General features: G+C 39.5%; 1 protein-coding gene across 2 annotated transcripts in view; it reads left to right on the top strand.

Moving 5' to 3' along the window:
* DNAH10 (dynein axonemal heavy chain 10) overlaps positions 1 to 26,006 on the top strand; it is a 56,075-nt gene that overhangs the window by 14,841 nt on the left and 15,228 nt on the right. For both annotated transcript variants that reach the window (XM_086623826.1, XM_086623827.1), the window contains 40 exons: positions 369 to 525; positions 1,504 to 1,980; positions 2,434 to 2,592; positions 2,930 to 3,046; positions 3,119 to 3,221; positions 3,457 to 3,635; positions 4,163 to 4,374; positions 4,691 to 4,847; positions 5,279 to 5,512; positions 5,615 to 5,737; positions 6,288 to 6,521; positions 7,050 to 7,273; positions 7,788 to 8,057; positions 8,146 to 8,329; positions 8,624 to 8,758; positions 9,169 to 9,321; positions 9,863 to 10,051; positions 10,161 to 10,307; positions 11,202 to 11,393; positions 11,561 to 11,679; positions 11,848 to 12,006; positions 12,314 to 12,449; positions 12,573 to 12,695; positions 13,215 to 13,349; positions 13,657 to 13,873; positions 14,339 to 14,458; positions 15,371 to 15,516; positions 15,923 to 16,075; positions 16,612 to 16,872; positions 17,517 to 17,689; positions 18,069 to 18,162; positions 19,220 to 19,387; positions 19,697 to 19,885; positions 20,443 to 20,614; positions 21,549 to 21,752; positions 22,564 to 22,644; positions 23,059 to 23,256; positions 23,920 to 24,081; positions 24,589 to 24,763; positions 25,616 to 25,797. In XM_086623826.1, the coding sequence (XP_086479952.1) occupies positions 369 to 525; positions 1,504 to 1,980; positions 2,434 to 2,592; positions 2,930 to 3,046; positions 3,119 to 3,221; positions 3,457 to 3,635; positions 4,163 to 4,374; positions 4,691 to 4,847; positions 5,279 to 5,512; positions 5,615 to 5,737; positions 6,288 to 6,521; positions 7,050 to 7,273; positions 7,788 to 8,057; positions 8,146 to 8,329; positions 8,624 to 8,758; positions 9,169 to 9,321; positions 9,863 to 10,051; positions 10,161 to 10,307; positions 11,202 to 11,393; positions 11,561 to 11,679; positions 11,848 to 12,006; positions 12,314 to 12,449; positions 12,573 to 12,695; positions 13,215 to 13,349; positions 13,657 to 13,873; positions 14,339 to 14,458; positions 15,371 to 15,516; positions 15,923 to 16,075; positions 16,612 to 16,872; positions 17,517 to 17,689; positions 18,069 to 18,162; positions 19,220 to 19,387; positions 19,697 to 19,885; positions 20,443 to 20,614; positions 21,549 to 21,752; positions 22,564 to 22,644; positions 23,059 to 23,256; positions 23,920 to 24,081; positions 24,589 to 24,763; positions 25,616 to 25,797 (7,013 nt within the window). The remainder of the gene's footprint in view (positions 1 to 368; positions 526 to 1,503; positions 1,981 to 2,433; positions 2,593 to 2,929; positions 3,047 to 3,118; positions 3,222 to 3,456; positions 3,636 to 4,162; positions 4,375 to 4,690; positions 4,848 to 5,278; positions 5,513 to 5,614; positions 5,738 to 6,287; positions 6,522 to 7,049; positions 7,274 to 7,787; positions 8,058 to 8,145; positions 8,330 to 8,623; positions 8,759 to 9,168; positions 9,322 to 9,862; positions 10,052 to 10,160; positions 10,308 to 11,201; positions 11,394 to 11,560; positions 11,680 to 11,847; positions 12,007 to 12,313; positions 12,450 to 12,572; positions 12,696 to 13,214; positions 13,350 to 13,656; positions 13,874 to 14,338; positions 14,459 to 15,370; positions 15,517 to 15,922; positions 16,076 to 16,611; positions 16,873 to 17,516; positions 17,690 to 18,068; positions 18,163 to 19,219; positions 19,388 to 19,696; positions 19,886 to 20,442; positions 20,615 to 21,548; positions 21,753 to 22,563; positions 22,645 to 23,058; positions 23,257 to 23,919; positions 24,082 to 24,588; positions 24,764 to 25,615; positions 25,798 to 26,006) is intronic.

Genomic DNA, 26,006 nt, shown 5'->3' with positions numbered 1-26,006 from the left:
GGACTCTTGCAGTGGAGTTGACCATAATCTGAGGGTCCTTTTGCATTAGAGTATCCTCATTCATTCCTTCCAATAACTTCTTCTAGCTAGTCAAGCTTTTGCATTAAATCACTATTAGTGGGACAATTTTGCTCTGATACATGTAGTATTTCCAACTGAAATTGGTGGTGACTGACTTCAGACAGATCTGCTTCACGTTATCTCAGTATATATATAGTTGCATATCCCTGGTTTATTTTAAAATCAAGATTTTGTTTTACTGAAGAATACAATTTTTATACCTGATAATTGCAGTCTATATTGGGCATTTCCGTGGGGGGCAGCACCTGACCATTACGAGGTATGACACGATTTTTTTCCTTTCCCAGGAATTTGCAAGCTTTTAATGCAGCTGTTCTTGCAAATGTGCCACTGTTCCAAGCCGAAGCTATTTTATCTGTTCCTGAGATAATCTTGCAACCTTATGCCAGTGAGATTGTTAAAATGACTGCACAATGTATCCGAGACTGTGTTGAGGTCACTAAGGTGATTTTTGATAAAGATTTACTTGTTGTCAGAGTTTGCTTGTGATTATAATGAATTAATCTTATTTTATGTTTGGGCAAGCATAAATGTCAAAGGGAAGATTCATATTGCTTTATCTTGAAATCAAAATATCCAGTACATTGTTCTAATTTTACAGACTGTCCTAATTTTACAAACTGATGACAAAGGAAAAAAACTGCCATAAAGCTTGGTGTGATTTTTACTCAGGCAAAATAATTTCTTACTTTTCAGCAGTTTTGCCAGTGTAAGGACATGATTGGGTTCTATAAATCAGCATACATCAGAACAAAATATCTTTCAGATTGCACTGCAGACGTTGCTTTCTGACGTATGAATAAGCTGGTGGAATAAGGAATGTGAACAGCCTTCTCTATATTATGTCTCTCCTCAAAAGCAGGAGAAAAATGGTTCAGAAAACACTGAGAGAAAGGCATCTAGGACACACCTAGGACAGCGGATTTACAGGAGATGAAATATCCAGCTTGCTGGGAAAGGTGTAGCAATATTTCCCTGCATAAGTATGTTCATGTTGAACAGGTTTCCAGGAAAGAAGCCAAATATTGTGGCAGTGTTCCTGGAGAAATGATTCCAGATGTCACCTGAAATGAATAAATTGAGATTACGTGTGTTTCCTATGCTCAGATTTGCTGTTCTGCTCCACTGCTGAATCCAGCCTGTTTGATCTAATACCTGTTTCTCTGTCATGCTATATTGTTGCTCAGTGTAGATTTTAAAAGCAGACTGAATAATGCATAGAAAGGTTTTGTTAAGATGAAATTAATTCTTCTCTCGAGCTTATGGGAAAATGTAATCTCTTTTCTTACTGTCAGAAAAACAATTGATTTGAGAAATCATTCACGCCACCTCCTACAGAGTCTCCTAAATAATGATGAATGATTTGACTAAAATTACTCTCTACAAAGTAACTGTTTTCCAACTCTGTCTTGAAAACTGTAGCACTTTGTACGATGGATGCATGGTACGTGTATTGAATGCCCTCCTCAGCGTGTCAGAGAAGATGAAGTTATCAATTTCAGCTTTTACAGTGACATCTCCCAGAACCCTCTGATAATTGAACAGGCTGTTCTCATCACTCAAAACGTCCACAAACTCCTGGCTTCTCTCAGCAAGTATTTGAATCAATGGAAGAGGTACCACCTGCTGTGGAAATTAGACAAAGACATAGTCATGGAGAGGTTAGCTGCAGAAAAGCCTGCTTGTATCACCTTTGATGAAGAGTTGCAGTTCTACACGAAGGTAGCTCAAGAAGTGACTCAACAGCCCTTGGTTAAAGATGAGCAATTTATCAGGCTTCAGCTGGCTCCCTTAGCCTACACAGTGCAGGAGAAAGCTAGAGGCTGGGTGAGTTCACTTGGGAAGTTGCTTAATGAGTCTGCAAGAGAGGAACTCTTCAGTCTTCAGGAGGAGATTCAGGTAGGTGTTTTCAGTTCCTGTTGTGGGATGTAGTAGGCGACGATCTGAACCATGCTTCAAATTGGTTGAAGCTACTGCTATGTTTTGGTGTGTCGTATGTAAAGAGGTGGGCCGTCCCTCGCTGTAGCTGGGAAATGGGAGAGAGTAGCAAAGTGAAAATCTGGAACTTTCTCACTCCTGTACTGGTAAAAGATTCATAACTGGTAATTCTGAAGTTCCCTTTAAACTGCTGCTTAAAACTTCTATTTTGCTGTGGCAAAAACATTGCTTCTGTACTGGGGTTTACTTTTTGTTGATTTTTTTTTTTTTGCATGTGTGTGTTATCTTTATCACTTAGACTAAAAATGAAAATCTGCATGTTATTTACTTGTGTTTTGTGTTTGACTAATAATTATAATTCTGCCTAACTGCTTTGTCACTGTTGCTTCTGGAAATTATTTTTACTTTTTACAGAGCTTATCACAGAGTCTTAAGAGACCTCCAGATACCCTGGAAGATCTGAAAATTGTCCTTGGCACAATTGCAGAGATCAAAGGCATGTCCTTCAAGGTGGAACTGAAATATTTAGACATCTGGGAGAGATACCGAACTCTTGGAATGTACAATATTCCAGTAAGTGCATGTTATGTCTTGTCTTGTAAAACATTTCAGATTTGAGCAAGGGACACAAATGCCTCACATATGAATGAATTAATATTTTCCTTTCAAGACATTTTATAGACTTGCAGTATTGTTGAGGTTAGAAGGGATGTCTGGAGATTGACTAGTCCAACCCGTCTTCTCAAAACAGTATCTCCACTTTAAAATGGATATATTGCAGTGTTTAGATCTGATTCAGATCACTGCAATGCTTTTTTTTGTGTTTTGCAAATTTATAATGTGAACACATATTCCTCACTTTCTTGTGGTTAATTATTTCTTCTGATAGATGTAACTTGTTTTGTTTTAGGTAGCTAAAGAAGAGCAAGAGATGGCTGACAAGATTAAGGAAAAGTGGGAGACTCTCTTCTTTGAAGCATCAGAAGTTGATCACAACCTTGGAGGCGTAAAAAGAACATTCACGAAGGTAATATTTGTAATTAATATTGAGAAAACCTAGAAATGGAAAGGAAAATAATTTAAACACTGTTCTCTTTAGATTACACAGCAACAAATTGAGGACTACAGCAAAGAGACAGAAGATTTCTTCCATAAATTCATGACTGAGGGGCCTGGTGCTGTTGGGGAAAATCTTGATAAAGGTAAATGGATTAATGTGTGTGAAGTGATGTCTTAAAAATATTAGTCTTCAGACAATTCTTCAAATTTTATGTGAAACAAGAAAATTGTACTTTCCTTATTGACATATAAACTGATCAGCTAGGAACGTGACATTTGTAGCACTGTAACTTCTACAGAATATATGCAAATGCTGTCTTATTTATTCTGCATGATTGATGGGGTCATTTTTCTGGAAGAATTCCTCCTCTTTCCCAGGATTGGAACTCATGGCCGTTTTTGAAAAAGAAATGGAAAAACTGGAAAAAATTCAGCAGGAACTGGGCAGTGTTGAGAAACTTTTCGACTTGCCGGTTACAGCGTACCCTGACTTAGTGAAAGCACAGAATGAAATGAAAGGTCTAAAGCAGATCTATGAAATTTATGAATTACAAAGAGTAAGTATTACACTGTCAGGATGAAATGATTTTCATGATGTTGGTACAGGACTAACAATACCCCTCTAGTGAACCAAACACATCAGATAGGAGCAGACCTCCCTCCCCCCTAATAATTACTGGATGACTTTTTACTGCACAAGTCTCCTGATCATTTCAGTGGAACTACTTTTGGATAGTGCACAGGTGACAATGGGTATCTCAGGCTTTAATTTATCATAACTGTTTTTTAATAAATTTTATTTTTCAAAAATTAAAATGCCCTGTAAAGTATGCTCTTAAGGGTGCTTTTCCTGTTCTCTGTATCTCCTTTCGACTATTTCATATACAACTGGTTATGTTTGGCTATGAATCTGTCTTGGACATGAACCTGTCTCTTCCTCTGTTTGTAAAACATTAATACAATTACTTCTGCATCCTGACTGTGGTTTCTAGATCCTACTGTAGTGGAAAAATATTTTTTTTTTGTTAGAACTAAAAGGAAATATGATTTTTTTTTTTTTTCCTCCTCATGACCTTGTTCCCAGGCAGCTAAAAAGGAGTGGTCTCAGACACTCTGGATAAACCTCAATGTCCAGTGTCTTCAGGAAGGAATCGAAGGGTTTCTTAAAGCCCTTCGAAAGCTGCCCAAGCAAGTGCGCAGTATGCCAGTAGCCTTTCACTTGGAAACAAAATTGAAGGCATTTCAAGACTCAATTCCTTTGTTGCTCGACTTGAAAAATGAAGCTTTAAGAGAAAGGTTTGCTTTGATTTATTTGAATCCATTTTCTATATATAAGAAGATTTTGTTTGTTTTGTTAGAACTTTTAATTTCAGTTACTGGGGTCATGCCATGTCCTGAAGCTTGAAACTTCGCTTTCTGCTTAATGAACTTGTGTAATAGCATGCAAGGTGACTATGATGACTAGGATACTTTATTTATCAAAAATACTGGTTCTTGTTGAAACAGTAGGGTGCTAAACATGCTTTCATTCACATCTATTAAATTACAGTTGTTTTCATTTTTACTCTGTCGTGGTGGTTGGTACAATTGTTGATGTGTCAATTTAAAACAGACATTGGCAAGGCCTTATGGAGAGAACAGGAACGAGTTTTGAAATGACAACAGAAACATTTACTTTGGAGAACATGTTTGCTATGGAACTTCACAGACACTCAGATATTATCAGCGAAATAGTCGGAACTGCTGTTAAGGAGCTTAGCATTGAGAAGGTAATGTGAAAAATCATAATAAAAGTAAAAAGACAGAGATGACAACAGCCTGTTTTATTTGAGATTTTTGTATTGACATGGCAGCAAGTTCAGCCATCTTCAAGGAGCTGCCATGATGTAACTGCTGGCAACTAAGATGAATAGCTCTGTTAATAAGTTACCATATGGCACAGATTCCTAGCTGTCTTGGCTTTGGCAGTAGTATATTGTATTTCTGTTATTACAATAAACAAGTTTGGCCTATGAAAAAGGATCCTGAAGAAGGATCCGTTCTGTTGCCATCATGATGTTTTGAAATAGACCTTTCTTTATAAACCAGAGTTAGAAAAATCTGTGTAAAAATTTGTCTGAATTGTTTCATTTTTATGCTAAGATTATAGTTCTCTAGTTTTTGAAGACTGAAACGTGCATCTTTTTCTGCTCACATGCAGGGTGTGAAGGAAATAGCAGAAACATGGGAGCACCTAAAGTTCACTGTACAAATGTATTTCAAAGGCACCGAGAAGCGAGGCTTTATTCTGGGATCTGTAGATGAAATTTTAGAGATTCTTGATGACAACAATGTCAATCTTCAGAGCGTTTTGGGCAGTCGGTTTGTGGGTCCTTTCCTTTCAACCGTTCACCACTGGGAAAAAACCCTGTCGTTGATTAGTGAAGTAATTGAGGTAGGGAGGACAGTATATACACTCAATAATTAATGTTTATTATTTATAATCAGGATTTTGTATTGTATTTTTCTTTCTTTGATGGTAACGTTTGATTCTTAGGTCTGGATGGTGGTTCAGAGAAAATGGATGTACCTGGAGAGCATCTTTATTGGTGGAGATATCAGATCTCAGCTTCCAGAGGAAGCCAAAATATTTGACAGCGTAGACAGGATGTTTAAAAAGGCAAGTCAACTGACTTGACTTGTGATCGTTCTTTTTACCTTTACGATGTTAATAAGCAGCTTAGATGTGTTTCTATAGGTTGAGGACCTACACACATGCTAAAAAGGCTTTGCTGGTATAATGCCACTGTTCCCATAGTGAACACATACTCCCGCTATGCATATGGCTTACTTTTCTTTCTCCCATCTGCAAAATTGAGATAGCACTGTGATTCTGGAGTGCTATGTTTGTCCTTCCCTTGAAGAACCACTGTATACAGGAGCAAAGTCAGGTATATGCTTGTGTTTACATGCCTTGGGATACAGGCTTGTCTTGCTTACGCTTGCTTTTACGGTAGTGTCTCCATGCTCTCAGCTTTGGAAGCGTACAGTCTCTATGTTTGCATACAGCATTGCAGCAATAGGAAGCCATATTCAAAATTCTGTCTAATTCACTTCTGTAAGAACCTATACTGCTTGTGCTGCTTGTGTGCTTTGTCACCAGTTAAATATAATGTAGCATAATGCTTCGCTGTTCAGTATTTTCTAAGCTTTCTTTTCTCCCTGTGTAGATAATGGATGAAACTGTAAAAGAACCAACAATAAAAAAATCCTGTGAAGCCCCAAATCGTCTCTCAGACCTCCATCATATAAACGATGTGCTGGAGAAATGTCAGAAAAGCTTGAATGATTATTTGGATTCCAAGCGAAATGCTTTCCCAAGATTTTTCTTTATCTCTGATGAGGAGTTGCTTAGTATCCTTGGCAGCAGTACCCCACTTTGTGTCCAGGAACACATGATAAAGGTACAATGGCTGGCTTTCCACAGCGCCTTGTGCTTTTAGGTGCTTGAAGAAGTTTAACAGACTATATTGTACATGCTGTGAAGGGTGCACTAATATTTATTGCAAACAAAGAGCATCCTGGCAGCATCTTGAGGAAGCTTCTGAATAACCAAATCATATCTGATCGATAGTCTTCCCCAGTTCTCATACTGGCCAGCAGCAGTTACTGTAGAGGAGTGTTGGTAGAGGAACATTCAAGATACACCAGAATGATCAATCATTAAAGAATCTTCTTATAGCTCCTGATAGATTTTATTTTCTAGGAAAAAAAAACAATGTTGTTTGGGCCGTATAATCTGCTTGTTTACTCTGCAGCTGGGCTGCTGAGCCATATATCAGCATTTGTATTTGATTACTTCTGAGTCAGATCCATTTCTCTTTAGAGTCCATGGAAATTTTATTTCAAGATTAAATGGTAACTAGGTACGCTTACATCTTTGAAGCTTTGTTTCTAAAATGCCAGTGAATTTCTTTGTTGGTGCATTTCAGATGTATGATAACATAGCCTCCCTGAGGTTTCAGGATGGTGATAGTGATGAGAAAGTTGCAACAGCCATGATTTCAGCTGAGGGGGAGGTGATGGAGTTCCGGCAGGCAGTAGCTGCAGAAGGCAGAGTGGAGAACTGGATGACAGCGGTGCTGGTAGAAATGAGACGAACAAACAGACTCCTTACCAAGGAAGCTATTTTTCGATACTGTGAAGACAGAAGCAGGTGAAACCATCAGTGTCAAGGATAACACAAACACCATCTATGTTATTATGAGCCTGTAGCGAAGTAGAAAAACAAAGACTTAATTTTTTAATTTTTACACAATTTAGCCTATATTTCTGTACGTGGAGGGATATGAATACATGGGTATGCCGTGTTTTAACTGACCCAGAAAAAACTGTGCTATCTATCATACCTAATTTCCTAAGTCCTGAGCTTTTATTTTCAGCGTTGTGTGCACAGTATATTTTTCTCACTATGAATTCCACTTGGCAATCTTTTCACATGGAATAGGCAGCTTTTCTACCACAATATTTCCTAGGCTTTTGAAACGCTACAACACACCTTGATAGAATTCCGTACATCTCTGTACAAAGTTTGGCTCATGTTGTAGTTGTTGCAGAAATAGGAGGAACTTTTTCTTCCTTTCTGTTTTCTGTCCTGATTTAGTTACTTAGAATAAGTAACTAAATAATAAGAATAATTCAGACTCCCTCACTGTGTGTATTTCCCGTAGAGTTGATTGGATGTTACTCTTCCAAGGCATGATGGTGCTGGCTGCTAATCAGGTGTGGTGGACTTGGGAGGTAGAGGATGTCTTTCGGAAAGTGAAGAAGGGAGAAAAACAAGCAATGAAACTTTACGCTAAAAAAATGCATAAGCAAATCGATGACCTGGTTACCCGCATCACAATGCCTTTGAGCAAAAACGACAGGAAAAAATACAACACTGTTCTCATTATTGATGTTCATGCCAGAGACATTGTCGATACGTTTGTAAGAGACAGGTAAACACCAACCCCCCCAACCTGTGGAGAAAATACCAAATACATAATCTGTATTTCCATCTTTTTACCTCACGTCTCTCTTGTGTAGCATTCTGCAGGCTCAGGAGTTTGAATGGGAAAGCCAGCTGCGTTTTTACTGGGACCGAGAGCCGGATGAGCTGAACGTGCGGCAGTGCACAGGGACGTTCTCCTATGGCTACGAGTACATGGGTTTGAACGGGCGTCTGGTCATCACCCCGCTTACCGACCGCATTTACCTTACACTCACACAGGTGGGTGTGTGTTCAAGGAGAGTTTCACTGCTAACCCTTTAAAAAGGCATTTCTAGGCAATCACATCAGTGTTTTGTTGCCACTTTCTGTGATCTCCTAGAAGCCAATGCAAAGGTTAATATGTTTGAAATCAGTTGTGATGTCCTTCTAACTGATTGCCTCAAAGATAATACAGAGTGCATTCGCAGATAAAATTTAAGGCTTTTTGTATCCAAAAGTTCATTTGTGATTCTGCTGCTAACTTAATATGAATGTAATCCAAGCTTTGCTTTGCTTTTTGGTCTATCTCCAAAGGCTTTATCAATGTTTTTGGGAGGAGCACCAGCAGGGCCAGCAGGCACAGGGAAAACAGAAACAACCAAGGATCTGGCCAAAGCACTGGGCTTGCTGTGTGTAGTGACAAACTGTGGAGAAGGCATGGATTTCAAAGTAAGAGTTAAAGATCTGTGTGCTCTGATAAAGTGCCACTTACTGCTCTTTTTCAGCGCCCAGGACAAGGACATGTTCTGGACTTCTGAAGATGTGCCTCCCTAAGAAATACCATGCCAATTGATAATAAAATATAGTAAAAAATGTCTATTTTGAATAAATTCCTGAAGAAATTTCAGGTTCTTTCAAGCAAGGGAGCAATCATTACCTGATACATGTTTAAGCTCATCATAGGCAATCTGCACTTGACAAGTAATTATTGCAAGACCTTATGACAGGTTGCTAGCTTCTGCACATGTAAATATCCAGAGGTTTTACTCAGTCGTTAAGAGTTTTAGCATACTGCAAAATTTTCTGGTGCTGAATGTTTTATGTATTCATTGCTGAGATGTTTTTCTTGTTCTTGTTAGGCAGTTGGTAAAATTTTCTCTGGTCTCGCCCAGTGTGGAGCATGGGGATGCTTTGATGAATTCAATCGTATCGATGCTTCTGTGCTTTCAGTCATTTCTTCTCAGATTCAGACTATTCGAAACGCTTTAATGAATCAGTTGAAAAAATTTCAGGTAAACATTAAAAAAGAAAAGTAATTGTGAAGGCTGATCTTGGTTTTGAGGCCAAGATTCAGGGTTAGACCTCATCATTAGATCAAAGGGCTGCTGCTTCTGTAGTTCGTTTGTGCTGAACATTTCAAACTCCAGAGTATGTACCCTTGGTTTCAGAGATGTTAAATCCTTGCTGATTTCCTAATCATCCTTTGTGAAGTGAGATAAAAGTAAGCTAAGCAGGATAATAGTAAGTAAATGGGATAATATAGTAGTAATTTAGGGAGAGGAGTAATTTGATGTGGATTGTTAGGCTTCATTTACTTACGTTTATTGGAATGCAAAACCCTCAGACAGAAGATTTGATTGTGAAATGTCTTGATGTTTATATCCAAGATACATTTGTCCCACTCTTTGTGTCTGGATGACTATATAAAGCTAAATATTTTAACATGTTGTCTGAAGTGCGTGCCCCAGTATTGCTGTTTTTCTCTTTAAGCAAATAGCACTATTTATTTAAATTCCAAATACACATTGTTCTAACGTTTTCTTATGCCTTTAGTTTGAAGGACAGGAAATCACCCTTGATAGTCGTATGGGAATTTTTATTACGATGAATCCTGGTTATGCTGGCCGGACTGAGCTGCCTGAGTCTGTAAAAGCATTGTTCAGGCCTGTGGTTGTTATTGTACCAGATCTTCAGCAAATCTGTGAAATCATGCTCTTTTCTGAAGGGTTCCTTATGGCAAAGGTGAGAAAATTTTGTTGCTACACATACCCATGTATGCATGTGCGTATACCAGACCAGCGTTTGGTTGCAACTTATGCATTTGTGACTCTCAAACTTAAATCTCAAACAGATCCTTGCCAAAAAGATGACAGTGCTATACAAGCTGGCAAAAGAACAACTTTCTAAACAGCATCATTATGATTTTGGACTGCGGGCCCTTAAGTCAGTGTTGGTGATGGCTGGAGAACTGAAAAGAGGATCAGCAGACCTCAGCGAGGTAGATTTCCTACTTAGTTACCCTGGGCAGATCATCCTTTTCATTAGGAAGAAGATGTGTTTACACATCTGCTGTGGTTTGTCTGAGTTGGAAATAGGAGCTCTGGTGTTATTTGTCTTGTTATTTCACTTTGTTCTTACTGAGTTTCATCATGCCCTCTGCCAGCAAATTACCAGCAGAACTCAAGTCAAAGTAGTGAAATCTATAGAAAATGAGGTATTTTACTTCTTGTTAAGTCCCAGGTGCAAATAGCCAGATGAATGTCTCTGGATGAATAGTGAAAGTTGGTTTTTTTGAACAGCGAGTGCTCCAGTCATGCAGTTGTTAGTTGAGTAGCTCAAATAGTACATTAAACTTAAAAATGAAAGTTTTTCAATACTGTATCACTTTTTATGTCTTTCTTTTACACCTATTTTTTTATTTCTATACGATTGTGACACCCAGTTGCCTAGGGAAATTCTTACTCAAATTCCTTCTTAAAAACTTGGAGTCAGCTGAAGGAAACTCTCCTATAGAGTTATGTACAGGTGTACATTGCAGGTTGATGGGAAGTTGAGGTCTAAATGATGCTCTCATGGGGACTACAGAATTTGGGTATGTTCATAAAACAGTTGGTTATTTTCACATCAAATCAGGGAAGCTGTGGTGTGGGCCACTCCAGTCCTTTGGCATTTGGTTAATATGGTAGAAAAAGGGAGTGTATTATTCTTAGCTGTTGGTCTGCTTAATCCTTGTAAATTAACCTTTTTTCAACTAGTAACTAATGCTAAGAAAACATTTTCAAATCTGTACTGAGGTAATCAGGCGATAGTTTTTAGAGATGTTTGAAGTTACTAAATATTAGGTAATTGGTTAGCTATTTGGTAAAGGTTGATTCTGCTATGTTTTGTTTAGGAAGTTGTACTGATGAGAGCTCTACGAGATATGAATCTTCCTAAATTTGTGTTTGAAGATGTACCTCTCTTCCTTGGCTTAATCGCGGACCTGTTTCCTGGCCTGGATTGCCCTCGAGTCCGCTACCCTAACTTTAATGATGCTGTAGAACAAGTGCTGCAAGAAGCGGGTTATGTTGTTTTACCAGTCCAGGTATAAAAAAATATTAGTTTCTTGAGTTGTTGTTGTAAACATTAGGCTGGATATGCATTGTTGCATTCTGGAGTGGCTCCAGGAAACTTTAGAGACAGACCAGCAGCTCATCTTCTCCATAGAAGAATTATGGACAGCAGTCTATTGAATCGATATTTATTTTTCAGGTGGATAAAGTAGTTCAGCTGTATGAGACAATGCTAACGCGTCACACTACAATGGTAGTTGGACCTACTGGAGGTGGCAAGTCAGTTGTCATTAATGCTTTGTGCCAGGCCCAAAACAAGTGAGTATGGAATTTGATACATGGAAATAATGTTGTAAAATGGCACAGGCTGCATTATTCAGCCCTGTGTAATCATGACAGGATCAGTAGCTGACCATAGTATTTGCTTGCGTTAACATGAGATGATATTGTGTCATTTTAATAGTGCTTTTCTCGCTCTATCTTTAGACTGGGATTATTGACAAAGCTTTACACACTGAACCCTAAAGCTATGAGTGTGATTGAGCTTTATGGGATCCTTGACCCTACCACACGAGACTGGACCGATGGAGTCCTGTCGAACATTTTTCGGGATATCAACAGGCCTACTGACAAGAAAGAGCGAAGGTAGACAGCTAGAAATCATTGTGATGATTTTTAGATACTGAGTTTTACATATTTTTCTTTTTAAATATTTGATACTGCACTATTTAAAAAACAAATGCTAAAGAAACAGAAATTGTCTAGAGGTCTTTCTGTCTTCTGTAAATTTCTAGCCTCAGTGAGGTGGATGGAAACTAGGCAATTATCAAAAATGAATGAGAGGCTTCAAAACACCTGGACTGACATTGACACTGTTGGTGGCACATCTGAATTCTGAAACATGTTAGTAAAATTGAAATTAGTCAGTGCCCCTTGGCTCCTGTATCCACAGGTACATTCTGTTTGATGGAGATGTGGATGCTCTCTGGGTTGAAAACATGAATTCTGTCATGGATGACAACAAGTTGCTGACCCTGGCGAATGGGGAGCGGATTCGACTGCAGTCACACTGTGCTTTGTTGTTTGAGGTAAGTCATGACTGTGCTGTTCAGTACATGGGGAAGGTTCGAAGCAGATGGGTCTACAAAGCCTGAAAAGCAGTTACTGTGGCTGTTCTTTGTGTGTGATTATCTTGTATGATTATTTTGTAGGTTGGTGACTTACAGTATGCATCTCCTGCCACAGTATCCCGCTGTGGAATGGTCTTTGTAGATCCTAAAAATCTGAAATATGAGCCCTACTGGCAGAAGTGGATCCAAGGAAGAGGAAATGAGGTGGGAATTTCTGCACTTTTTCAGAGAGTATCTGTATTAAATACTGAACTGTAGACATTTGTAAAAAAACCTTCGTAAAAGCAGTCTGATTTTTCAGACAACAAATCTAATCACCAGGCCTGCAGCAGAGGGCTAGAGAGAGTTCCCAGCTTTTCTCACTTCGGGTTGTTTCTGAGAAATGAAGAACCAAGAAATCCGCTTAGCTGATCTCCAGACAGTTAACAGTGAGATTGCTTAGGTCCTTGTTTCTGACATTTAAATTAAAAACCCAAGTCCACAGGGAGCTGAATGAAGACAACTTAGTTGCTAGCACCTGATGAATGCAGATCCTCACCTGCTAAAAACCCAGTCCATACACCAGTGTCATGTTTCTTCATGTGACTGTACCATATCTTTGTACAAATGATTCCTGCAAGAACAATCATACTTGGTCAGCCAGGTGTTTAGGGGAAGCTCTGCTGTCAAAAATCAGCTTGCCGGGTTCTGAGTGCTGAATTATTGTCCTTTTTTGTTCCTCAGCAAGAGAGAGTTGAATTGAATCGCCTCTTTCAAAAATACGTGCCCTACCTTATTGATATGATTGTAGAGGGAATTGTGGATGGCAGACATGGAGAAAAGCTGAAGACCATTGTTCCTCAAACAGATTTAAATATGGTAAGGAAAAGAGTATAAAGGTTGAAAAAATTTATCTAAAAAGAAATGGAATGATGGAGGGAGTAAAAACCTCCTAAAGAAAGCACAGGAGTGGAGTCCATGCTGAAATGTCAGTTTGCTAGTGACGAGAACCAAGAGACAAAAGGAACAGTTCCTCACAATGCTCTGCTGTCATTAATATTCCGATCAGTGGATACACCTGTAAGGACAAAAGATCAGCAAACACTTGATCAGCTGAAAACATATGAAGAGTTTTCATGCATCTAAACGGCAAATCTATTTATGGTTTTATCTCGTTTTACAACAGGTGGTGCAGCTGACTGCGATGCTGGAAGCTCTAGTTGTGGTACAGCCTGATGATCCTGATGTTCTAGAGTGTTTTTTCTTGGAAGCTTTGTATTCCTCCTTAGGTGCTGCTCTTCTTGATACTGGGAAAATTAAATTTGATGAAAATGTTAAACGTATTTCCTGCATGTCTACCATTCGTGACGATAATATCCTGGCTAAGCCGGGGGAGCTGCCAGGTAGGATCTTGTCATAATTTAGTCTAAATTCCATTGGTTATCTTAGAAAAGTTTTAGTTTCCATGAAGGCAGAACATTGTTATTCCTTCCACCTAGCTATCCTGGCTGCAAAATATGCTCTCTGAAGGACTCTCACTGAAAACCACATAGAGATACTGATGCTAGATGGCTCTCAGCTACTGGTCTGTCCTCACAGAAGGAGGACTGAAGAGATGAACAGTGAAAGGAAAAATAAAATGTGAAAGGAAAGCCAATGGAAGGTGCTTAAAAAGTGATAGTATGATCCAAGTGCTGGACTAGGAGGATTTTGGTTGATGTTTTACTGGGTTAAACGACAAGTAAACAGAACACAGTGTTGCCCAACTTGCTCCAGAATCTTACCCTTCAGTTTCATCTCAATCAGATTATTTTTTTATGAAATATCTCAGTATCCTAGAAAACTTCCAGTTGCTTAATGGTTTGCAGGTCAGCTGCCAACTTTGTATGACTTTCATTTTGATGGAGTTCAAAAAAAGTGGGTACCTTGGATGAAACTTGTTCCTGAATACATTCATAAGCCTCAAGTGAAGTTTCTTGACATTCTAGGTGAGTGTAAGATAAAACATAGTGATGATATGCCGTTAATTTATAACGTACCACCACTGAGTCTCTGGCACATCCTCTTTCCGTACTGAAGGTCATCTACTCAGGTTCAATTTCTTGTGATGGCACAAATTGATTTCTTCAATGTTGTTGTCTTAGTAGTTTAGCAGAAATAGAGTTGATATTTACAGCACTGTGTAATAACAAAATGAGGAAAGGATGAAAAGCTTGTTTCAGTTAATAAGGCTTATTATGAGCTAACAATGCCTTTTACAAGCCAGAATAGCAGAAAATTCAGTCTGCTCTACCAAAAACTCTAGGAAAAATATCAACTCCGTGGTTCAAGTACTCAGCAGGTAAAAATTACATTCTTAATGCTGTTACTGTTTTTTACTTCAAGAACTGTGTAATGGTGACAGGAGCTTTTCATAGTTAAGAACAAATTACTGCAGGTTACTTTATAGTAATACTTCAGCAAGCACAGGTTAACTTCACTGACACAAGGGATAATTCTGTGATCTCTAAAGTTGCTCCTAATGACAGGCTATTCACATAGAACGAAATTCGTCTCTGTAGAGTTCTGGGAAAATGCTTATGATCCAAATAAATCCTGATTATATCCTTGAAATAGGAATTAAATGGAGCCTAACCAGTCCATGACCCTCTTATATGGAAGATAATGTCTTTTTTTAATATATCTGTAGGAGAAAACATCCCTGTGATAAAAGCTGAAAAGAGATGGTTGAGCAATTAAAATTTTCTTTCACCATTATTAGAGAGTTGATATTTCAGATTGTCTTTGTGCAACTGCATGTTAATACCTTGAGAATCTGATCCAGCACCATTCTATAAATATAAATCCCAGCTGTACTGCATTTTAATTTAACCTGCTATGGTATTTGTGATCTTTTTCAGTGCCTACAGTGGATACAACACGCACTACTTGGTTACTAGAACAGATGGTAAAAATAAAACGCCCAGTTGTTCTTGTAGGCGAATCGGGTACATCTAAAACAGCAACTACACAAAACTTCCTAAACAATCTGAACAAAGACCTTAATGTATGTATGAAGCATTTTGCCTTGTTTGTAAAACTGCTTTTTCATTCTTTGTCCTTGTGTTAAATTTGCATTGTGAAGCCTGAGTCTGTGGGTAGCAATATTGACTTTGGCAACGTAACTGCAAGCTCCGACCCAAAGTGGGTGAATGACTGAAAATCCTTCAGGATCAAAGATTTTTTGTTCTGTTCTGTAATGTACAGATTCAATTTTGTAAAGTAAATATATATTATTAAAGTGCTAAGAATGGGATTACTTTTCTTTGTCACCCGTAATTCAAGTGAATAAATGGACCAAATAAGTGTTTCCTGTATGTCTGATAGTCTAATATAAAGAATATTTTTTGCATGCTCTAGTTAAAAAAAGAACAGGTAAAAATCCATTCTTATCCATTGCCTCCCTTTCACAGTTGCTGCTAGTAATTAACTTCTCTTCTCGTACGACATCAATGGACATTCAGAGAAATCTAGAGACCAACGTAGAGAAACGAACTAAAGACACTTACGGCCCTCCAATGGGAAAACGTCTCATTGTTTTCATGGATGATATGAATATGCCAAGGGTAAGCTGCCAATAGTTTGCAAGGTAGGATAGAAACATTTGGGGTGGCACTGATGTGGTGCCTTCATACACAGATCCAGTGAATCCCAAGTCAAGGAGATTCATGGTAAGTGAATGGATTTCAGCTTAGGATCTTCAGAAGAGTTGGACTTGGGTGTAGTAGGGGGTGTTTCTGTCTGTTGCAATATTTATCTTATATATAAGAGAGATACTGTTGGATCATTTCTTTATGCCATTAAAATCATGCTTCTGTGTCCCGATACTGGCTACAGGTTGTACATTGTAGAAACCATCCCTTTCTCTTTACAAATGGGGCAAAAGAGTATGTGTGCATTTAGTTTATCTTAGAGAAGAGGCACTTTTCCCGTAGAAGACATTGGAATAAATGTTCACAGTCAGTGCTAGAGCTTTACAAAGTGTCACTTAGTCCTTGTAATGTTCTCTTGAGTATGGAGCACAATATTTCCACATTTATAGCAGTACTTGGCGTGCTGATGTCCTGTGCTCTAAATGTCTTGACTCTTTTGTGTTACAAAGGTTGATGAGTACGGCACGCAGCAACCCATTGCGCTGTTGAAGCTGCTGCTAGAAAAAGGTTTCTTGTATGACCGTGGTAAGGATATGAACTGTAAACTTCTTCGAGACCTGGGTTTTATTGCTGCCATGGGGAAAGCTGGAGGAGGTCACAATGAAGTTGACCCTCGGTTCATCTCACTCTTCAGTGTTTTTAACGTACCTTTTCCATCTGAGCAATCGCTGCATTTGATCTATGCCTCCATCCTGAAAGGCCACACAGCGGTAATTTCACTGTTTTTAAAGGATTGCTGAACAGGTTTATTATTTGTAAATAGACATTGTGTTATCGCAAGAGCTGAAATTTTCTGTTGTCAGGCTTTCTTCTTATTTAGAACCTCATGCAAACCTTTCCCTACCTCTCCTCCTTCTCAAGAGATGGATTTACGCTATTTTGCCAAATTTTTGAGTAATATGTAAACATTCAAGCCGGCAGATAATTTATAAACTTGGTGCTTTTCATAGGTTGAAACGTGTGAACAATTTGGTTAGGGTTCCTGTAACCAAATACGCAGAGGACAGCAAACTCCTGAATGACTGAAAAATTTGAGATGATGCAGTAGACTGCATTGCTAGCAAGTAACCTGCAACATTATGCAAGAAAAGAGCAGTTCATTTTTCTGCTCTAGAAGTGCTGAGGAAGTCCCAGTCACAGGGTTCTATGTTATCTTCAGCACTGCGCAAGCTCAGGAGTGAGGATGGGCCCTGCCCAAAGCATTATGAGGAATATGAATTTCTGAAAATATTTGCTCCTAGTTATTTGAAATATACCAAGCAGGGTTAAAAGCTGGAAAGCAGAATATGTTTAATAGCATTGAGTTCTCTCTGGGCAGTCTCATGAAAACACCTCTTCTTTTTCATGTTTGCAGACGTTTAATGAGTCCATATCAGCCATCTCTGACAAGATTACTGTGTGTACTTTGGAGCTGTATAAAATGATTATTCGTGACCTACCACCTACTCCTTCCAAATTCCATTACATTTTTAACCTGCGGGATCTTTCCAGGGTCTATAATGGACTTATTCTTACAACTCCAGAGAGGTAAGAATAGAAAAATTGTCTTCAGTGGTCCTACACCTATTTATATTGGATGAATCTGGGTGAAGATAAGGTAATGTGGTACATGAAATCAGTCACATTTGGTCACTTTTCATTAAACCGTCACCACAATGAGAAAATGTTCAGGAACATCCTAAATTGTGATGCTACTCTTGATGACAAACACTGATGTGTTATTCTTAAATAAGATATCCTGAGGTAAAAATGCAAGCAAATTAATTATTTGCCCTTAGGAAAAGAACAAAACTGAAAAGAGTAGAAAAAAAAGTCAGTCCAGACTTTGGTCAGTGTTATTAACCATATGGCCTTAGGAATCATGTCAGCTCATGTGGTGCAGTCTGATATTTCAATTTTAATGTAGGTTTCAAATGGTGACCCAGATGGTGAGAGTATGGAGAAATGAGTGCCTGAGGGTTTTCCATGACAGGCTGATTAATGAAACAGACAAGGCATTGGTGAGTAATTTCTTTCAATTTTTAGTAGTCACTGACTATTACTGTGGCAACTAATTTGCAAGAGCAACATTACCAACTGTTGCACTCGGATCTTGCAGTCGGACTACAGACTTGTCTAACCACGACGTTGCTTCATTAATCTAAAACATGGTGCACGCAGTTTTCTTTTCTAAACTAAATTGACTAAGTCAGACTAAGTGAGCAGATCTGCTGAAGGAACGGAAAGTGTCACTGGGTTTACCTGTCCAAGAAAATTGGTTAGCAGTGACACAGGTGAAAAAGTGTGAGAGCAGTGCAGGGGAAAACACAGTCCATCACATCATTTTCAAGGCAGTATTTTCCTTTAAGAAGGATTTTATCAGAATGTAGCTATACAATCAAGTAGGAAAAAGAAGGATAAGAGCCAAGTTCTCAGACAATGCGTTCAGTTTTGGCTGTTGTGCAAACTGGAAAACGCTCCAAATTGTATCTTAAAACACAGGAGAGAATGACAGCAGTTTTATACCTTGAAGAATTATGGGACAATTTGGGTAGTTTACTTACATATAAGCAACTTGCAAAGATGAAAATATGTAGATTAAGGTGGCTTCAGATTTTTCTGCTTAAAACTTTCTCCTCTAACATACAAAGATACATTTCCAGCTCAATTTTCACACTCAGAATAATTATGTTTCAACATTTCTGTATTTGTACATTCATTCAGACTTACAAGGTTTGTGTGAAATCTTGGTGGACATCTATCAATGGTGAGAACGAAGGTTTATTCATATAATATTTACGCCAATATATGAGAAGGTGTTTTTTTAACAGGCTTATCCTTTTCTGTCTTAAACTTCTGCAGTCCGTTGGCTGGAATGGTTCTTGAACTGCCTATTAGATCATTTTAAATCATCCATAGAACACAGTAGGAGGCTGTGGTCTTTGGATCTTCTAGTGACATAAGTATCCCCTTGAAGTAGTCACTATTTGAGCAAGAATCTGCATTATCACCCTTCTGTTACTGAGTTCAGAATCGTCTGCTTTGTTGTGTTGCCTGACTCATTTCATATACTTGAAGGTACAAGGTCATATAAAAAACCTGATAGAAGAGAATTTCAGAGATGACTTGGAGCAGGCCATGAGGGATCCTGTTCTCTTTGGAGATTTCCGAACAGCACTGAGTGAAGGAGAACCTCGTATTTATGAAGATATCCAAGACTATGATGCAGCAAAAGCTCTCTTTCAGGTAGTGTGCATCAGCTTGGAACCATGCCTGATTCTGTCTCTGTGCCTGAGGGATGGGCAATGGGAATGCCTCAGACTGTAGGAAATCTGTTCTCTTTTTGCGTGCATGTAGAATTTTGTGTGCACTGTTACCCATTTGGGGTCTGGAGTAATGAAAATCGAGTATCGGTTACAGAGACGGCAGTGTTTTCCAAGAGTTTATTTTTTCTGAGGACGGGGAAAGGAATAATGCTGCTAAATGGGTTGTTATTTTATTAATGTTATTGTTTCCTTGGTCTCCTAGTAACGTTCTGTCCACCTTTCTCTGCAGGAGATTTTGGAGGAATACAATGAAGATAATATTAAAATGAATCTGGTTCTTTTTGATGATGCTTTGGAGCACTTAGTCCATGTACATCGCGTCATACGGATGTATCATGGGCATGCCCTGCTCATAGGAGTGGGAGGCTCGGGAAAACAGTCTCTAACGAGACTGGCTGCCTATACAGCTGGATGTGAGGTTAGTGACCCGTCAGTCAAGATCAGGCTGGCATCTCTTTCCTATGGAAAGAAAAACAGGGTGAGGTGTTGCCCAGAGGTCTAAGATGATGACTCTGGGTGATCTGGGCAGGAAGCTGGATTTTGGCATTGGGGACAGAAACCAGGATGGGTTTGGGTGGAACAACTAGTAGTCCCGAACTACCTCTTTTGTTACTTAACTGTATTACAGCAGCATTCCAGTGTTGCTTGAGGAACCTTGTTGTGATTGATACATAATATTTCAGATAGAAAACGTTCCTCTCTCAGAGGTACTTTCAGTCTCTTACAGAGGCTGTTGGCTTGGAAGGGAAGAACAAAAAAGGACGATGAACACGAAGCAATTTTGAAAATGCAATCCTGCAGGGTTGTACAAATGCAATTTTTAAAAAGAATGTAATGCATAATTTTTTTGATACTTACACATTTATTGATGACAGGGACCAAACCAAAACCCTTGATCCAGTCTAATTGAGATTCAGAGTCACCATCATGTCTTGGGTCCATCGGTATCTTCTCAGTATATGTTTGCATCTGTAGGTATTTGAGATCATCTTGAGTCGAGGATATGGAGAAAATAATTTCCGAGAAGATTTGAAAAATTTGTACCAGAAGCTGGGTATTGAGAACAAGTCAATGGTCTTCTTGTTTACAGATGCCCATGTAGTAGAAGAGAGTTTCCTGGAACTCATCAACAACATGTTAACTTCAGGTGATGTAGGCAGCCACAGTTACTCCTGATCAGTATCTGCTTGTGACTCATCATCTCAAGTGTGTTACTGTTTCACTCTGTGTCCTCTGCTGCTCTAGTTAGTTACACTTTTCAATACTACCTGAAATAATCTGGACCTTAATAATGGCATTTTGGCATCTTCTTACAGTCATTTAATATGTGTCTGGGAAGGCTGTAGGGTTAATTCATGCTGATCATGATGTTGCAGGAGTCTCAGTTTTCTTGCAAGACTGAGGTATAACTTCAGCTGCGTGTGGCCACAAACCTGCCTTTTGTCTCATTGGCTTCTGAACAGCACTCACCTGAGCTGCAGCAACTGCTTTTATCCATGTGTCCTAAACTGTAGTTTAGTATCTTTTAGTGTATGCAGCAGCTGAAAATGAGCAGCATCTGACACCGTGTGACCACCCTCTCTGTAGAAGTTACTGCACCATCTGATCTGAAGTCAGACATGTTAAATCTTGTCCGTTTCCTTGGTCTATTTCACCCTGTTCCTGGTCTGCTTATGTCTGTCATTAGGTAACTTGTGCAATATTAGCCACGTGATTGAGAGAATGGAAATGTGAACTCATGGTTTGTAGACACTAACAAAGCTTTTTCTTTGAAGAGTTAAAAGCGTTTTATGTCCTTGTGACATTTTGTATATGTTGCTGCAGCCCCAAAAAAATGAATTAGTTATTCCTCTAAATCCCCTTGCATCATACTAAGTACTGCCTCTCTATTTTCCATGGAAGCTGGGGGGAGGAGGAGAAACATAGGGAGATCAATAGATTCATTCAAAACTACTCAGAATCATTTTTGCGGAACTAGGTTTAAACTTTGTTACTCTGGTTTCTCATCTGCCCTGTCCCCAGCCATATGGTTCCCTCTTACGAATTGTTCTTACTGGCGTTCTTCTGTCCTTATGTTACAGGAATGGTGCCAGCCCTTTTTCCAGATGATGAAAAAGACACCATACTAAGCCAGATTGGAGATGAAGCTACTAAAGCTGGCGTGAACCCAGCTAAAGAGAGTGTCTGGCAATATTTTGTAAACAAATGTGCAAGCAACCTTCACATTGTCCTGGGAATGTCCCCAGTTGGGGACAGTCTAAGAATGTGGTGCAGAAATTTCCCAGGTACCAATTGTATATGCTGCTTAGTCCCTTCCCTGTGAAATACAGGCTTGCAGGCAAGAAAAAAATCTCCAGTGGACACTCAGCCATGTCTGGCAGCTGAAGATAAACAGAGCAGGTTTCATGATTAAGGATTTGCAGTGCATGATTTTTTTTTCCAGTTAATTACCACATATCAGTGGGTATTATTGATTAGCATTTACCAGATCAGTTCATTTTCCAGCTGAACAGCTAGAAATCAATTGGTCATCCTCATTGAACTGGAAATATACAGCCTACATCTGCAACCTCTCCTCTGTAGTTTACAGAAGAACGTGTGGCATTAAGTAATTATGAAAGTAGGATGGTGGTTAGAGAAACATTTTTGTATCCAAAACCAAAAAAAGAGAGTGGTGAGAGGGACACCCACTGAGAGAAAAAACACCTGAGCCTGGTGGATGTTGTGCTTCAGCAGGTGGCTGAAAGGAGACTGGGAGTCCTGGGAGACTGAAGAGACGTGTGAAAGATGGGTACAGGTGGGAATCCAAACCCAGGTGTTAAAATAGCTTGTTGCAGTTCTTGGCTGCGTCCTGTAGCGTGGTACAGCCTAAAGAATAGGACAATGGGGTTAGCAGGACACAGTTGCAAAGGGGATTTGTTTACTATCAAAATAGAAGTATTGACTTTGTGGTAAATATTGCTACTAAGCAGGAGTCAAATAAAACAGATCCTGCAGATTCGTGATGCAAATAAAGTGAAGCACAGGACTGCCTGGCAGATTAAGGTCTAGCTTTACGAAGGAATTTTTCAGATAACACTGTCCTTTTATCTTAAGGTCTTGTCAACAACACTGGTATTGACTGGTTCTTGCCCTGGCCACCCCAGGCCTTGCGTGCAGTTGCACAATCATTCATCGGTATGTAAAATGTCAGTTTTTTAACCCATTAACCCTCGGGATAGCCTAAGGAATATATTCTTTACTTCAGAGTTATTACAGATTTCATAATTCCATTTCCCTTTGTGCTTGTTACCCTGAATCTAAACAGGTGATGGAAAATCCCAGTCAAAAACTGTTTTTGGATGGCAGTTTCTTACTCAAATAGATTCAAAAAATTGCTAAAATTCAAGTTCCCCACTCTGCAGACAATGTGGCCTGCCTGCCAGGAGGCCCATGTTCTCTTCTGACTCTGCCTTGATCTTGCTTTTTGCCCCAGAAGAGACTTTTTTTGTGCCTGGCTTAGACGTACATAAGAAAGATGGTAATTGGAAGACTCTTAAAAAAAACCAACAAAACTTTTTTATTTTTTTTATTTCATCTGCCCAATTTTAGGCAGTAGCACACGCATCCCATCGGAGATCTCCAGGTCGGTGATTGAGCACATGGTCATGGTGCATGAATCTGTAGGGGATTTCAGCAAGAGGTTTCTGCAGAAACTGAGACGTAGCAACCATGTCACACCAAAGAATTACCTTGATTTTATCTGTACTTACTCAAAATTACTGGAGGAGAAAAACGAGTTCATTTTAGGTAACGCTGTGTAGATGTTTTCTACTTTTTAGTAAGCGATTTAAATATTTTAAAAAGAAAAAAATGTGATAAGAATCCCACATATTACCCGCATTATGCAAAAATAATCTTATCAGTACTGTTCTCAAATGCTGTGCTGGCATCTGGTTTTGACATTGGACCAGTATCCTGGCCACATGCGAGTGTTCAGACGCTGTCTGCCAAACGGTGGGTTCTCCTCAAATTCTTTTGTGCCTGAACCTGGGCCAGAATCTCGAAACCAGACAGTCCTCTGCTAGTCCTCTGCTTGGGAAAGAATCTGATGAGATATAATGCCAGCTCAGTCTAGCTCAAGGTTTGACATTCTTCCTCAAGCAGCAATTCTTAGTCATACTTCAGTGGGCACTGAAATATGTGAAAAGGATAAAACATGAACTGTGCAATATGGAAAGCAAGTGTTGGGGCACAGGGCCACTAGTGGCAGCTCAAGTGACATTAACACTATCTTGGGTGGGGGGCTTAGGAAAGGAAAAATCCTTCAAAGTCATTTTTCTTTCATAACCGAGGTTGCCTTGCTGCAAAGTGCACCTATGAGCATGTTTGCCTTCTGTGAGGTTGTCTGTTGCTGTGTGGTGGTACACCGTCAATGAATCACTCACATTTCTGCCTTTTTTTTCTATCTAGCACAATGTAAACGGCTGGACGGGGGCTTAGATAAACTCAAGGAAGCCAGTATACAGCTGGTTGAGCTGAACAAGAAACTTGCTGAGCAAAAGATTGTGCTAGCAGAAAAATCGGCTGCTTGTGAGGCTTTGTTACAAGAGATTTCAGCAAACACTGAAGTAGGTAGGTAGTTTACAACTACTAAAGTATCCCACAGGCTCAGCAAGGCTCCCACAGTCTGTGTTGGGTTGGGTTGGAAGATGTCTAAGAACTCCAGCTGCTTCTAGAGGTGACCCTCTGGTTCTGTCTGTGCTGACCTGGTGTCATGGTAAAAGAGTAGATCTCTTACCTTGCCCAGATTGCCATTTTTGCTATATATTTAGCCTACAGCACTTTACACCACTCAATACTGTGTTCACCTGCCCTTGTCTTCCCTTTCCAAGGTGTAGGGTGTAATGTGGGAAAGAGGCATTAGCAAGAAAGGGACCTTCTGGTTCAGAAAATTACTAGTAGAGGAAAAACAGAGGGAAGCATAGGAGGAAAAGAGACTATGTATGCTGTTGTGTGGAACACGAACAGTGTTCCTAACCTGGTGATGGAACTGTAAACCTTGGCAAGCTAGCCACAAAAAGGTACTGAGTTGATGGTAATTTCAAAATCCATTTATTGTCCTGCCTTTACAATTCCTAGCTGAAGAGAAGAAAAAACTGGCTGAAGAAAAAGCTGTGGAGATACAGGAACAGAATAAGGTTATTGCTACGGAGAAGGCAGCTGCTGAGACAGCTTTGGCTGAAGTCATGCCTATTTTAGAAGCTGCCAAACTGGAGCTGCAGAAGCTTGACAAGTCTGATGTTACTGAGATCAGGTGACTTATTTGGATGTACAGTAGCATAAATTCTTGGAAATTCACTGAGACACCCTTGTTTGCAGGGTCTGAACCTTAGCCTCATCTTTCTCACCTACGTGGTGTGTGGGTGGAGGTCAGGTCATCAGTTGTCTGGGTGCAGAGATCACAGCAGAGTCCCCTGGTTCCTAGCCAGAGACTTTCCTCTCAAGCTTGTTTCTCCAGTCCTTCATTTCATGTCTCCCCCATCATTCTCTACCCTGTGTCTGATATACTCAGGTTTTTTGCCTGAGCAGTGGCTGTCCAAACCTCTTCATTCCTCTTCTCTTTTTATTCTGTGTGAATAGGAACACCTACCAGTTATTTTTCAGGGATGCTTTGATAGCATGCACATGTATTTCTCTGCTGAGTTCATTTCTTCCTGTGCTTTTGTAATACATCTTGTATTTGAGGACAGATATGAAAGCACATCCAGTCCTTGGCTCTCCCTGAAACAACAATGGCTCGCCTTTCCCTGCCGCACTTGTTTAGTTTCCTTTCTCTCGTAGATCTCTGGATTCTTCCTGTACTGCTTCTCCCAATGGACAGCTGCTTCATGCCCTAGGGAAGAATATAATGGCTCAGGGTTTCAGGCCTTCCACTGTTGAAATCCTTAAGTATTTCATCGATCAAATTGTCTGAATACAAGAATCGTTTTTGAGCTTTTGACAAGTTAATGATTTCTTGCCTGGCCTGGCTTATCTTTTTCACTTTGTGTAGGATGTCTTCATGTACCAGCTCTTCTTGTATTGCAGTGACTCTCTTCACAGGAAGTACCCATGTCTGACATCACGTCCCTTTTCTCCTCCACTGTCTCCGTCATCTGTTTTCTAGATCTTTTGCAAAACCCCCTAGGCAGGTGCAGGGTGTTTTGGAATGTGTTCTCATAATAAGAGGTTACAAAGAATTAAACTGGAAGACAGCCAAAGGAATGATGTCTGAGGCAAATTTCCTGCGATCCCTGATGGAGATAGATTTTGATGGAATTACTCAGAGCCAAGTGAAATCTGTCCGAGGTAAATTACTGATCTGTGTGCTTGGAATGAACGAAGGATCGTTAATGTGACGAGCCATGCCAGCAGCAATCCTTCTGGTGTTGTTTGGGAGGGTGGGATTCACTTTGTGCAAAGGGACAGCACTGTCCACAATGCTGCAGATGTCGCCCTGTTGGGATGACTGGATTTTTTGGAGTTCAAAGACCTTCTGCTGTGTGTTACATCCAGTT

Source organism: Tauraco erythrolophus, chromosome 19, assembly GCF_009769465.1.
Source record: "Tauraco erythrolophus isolate bTauEry1 chromosome 19, bTauEry1.pri, whole genome shotgun sequence".
NCBI lineage: Eukaryota > Metazoa > Chordata > Aves > Musophagiformes > Musophagidae > Tauraco > Tauraco erythrolophus.
Note: the sequence above shows the minus strand (reverse complement) of the source record. Positions and strands in the feature narration are given on the sequence as shown.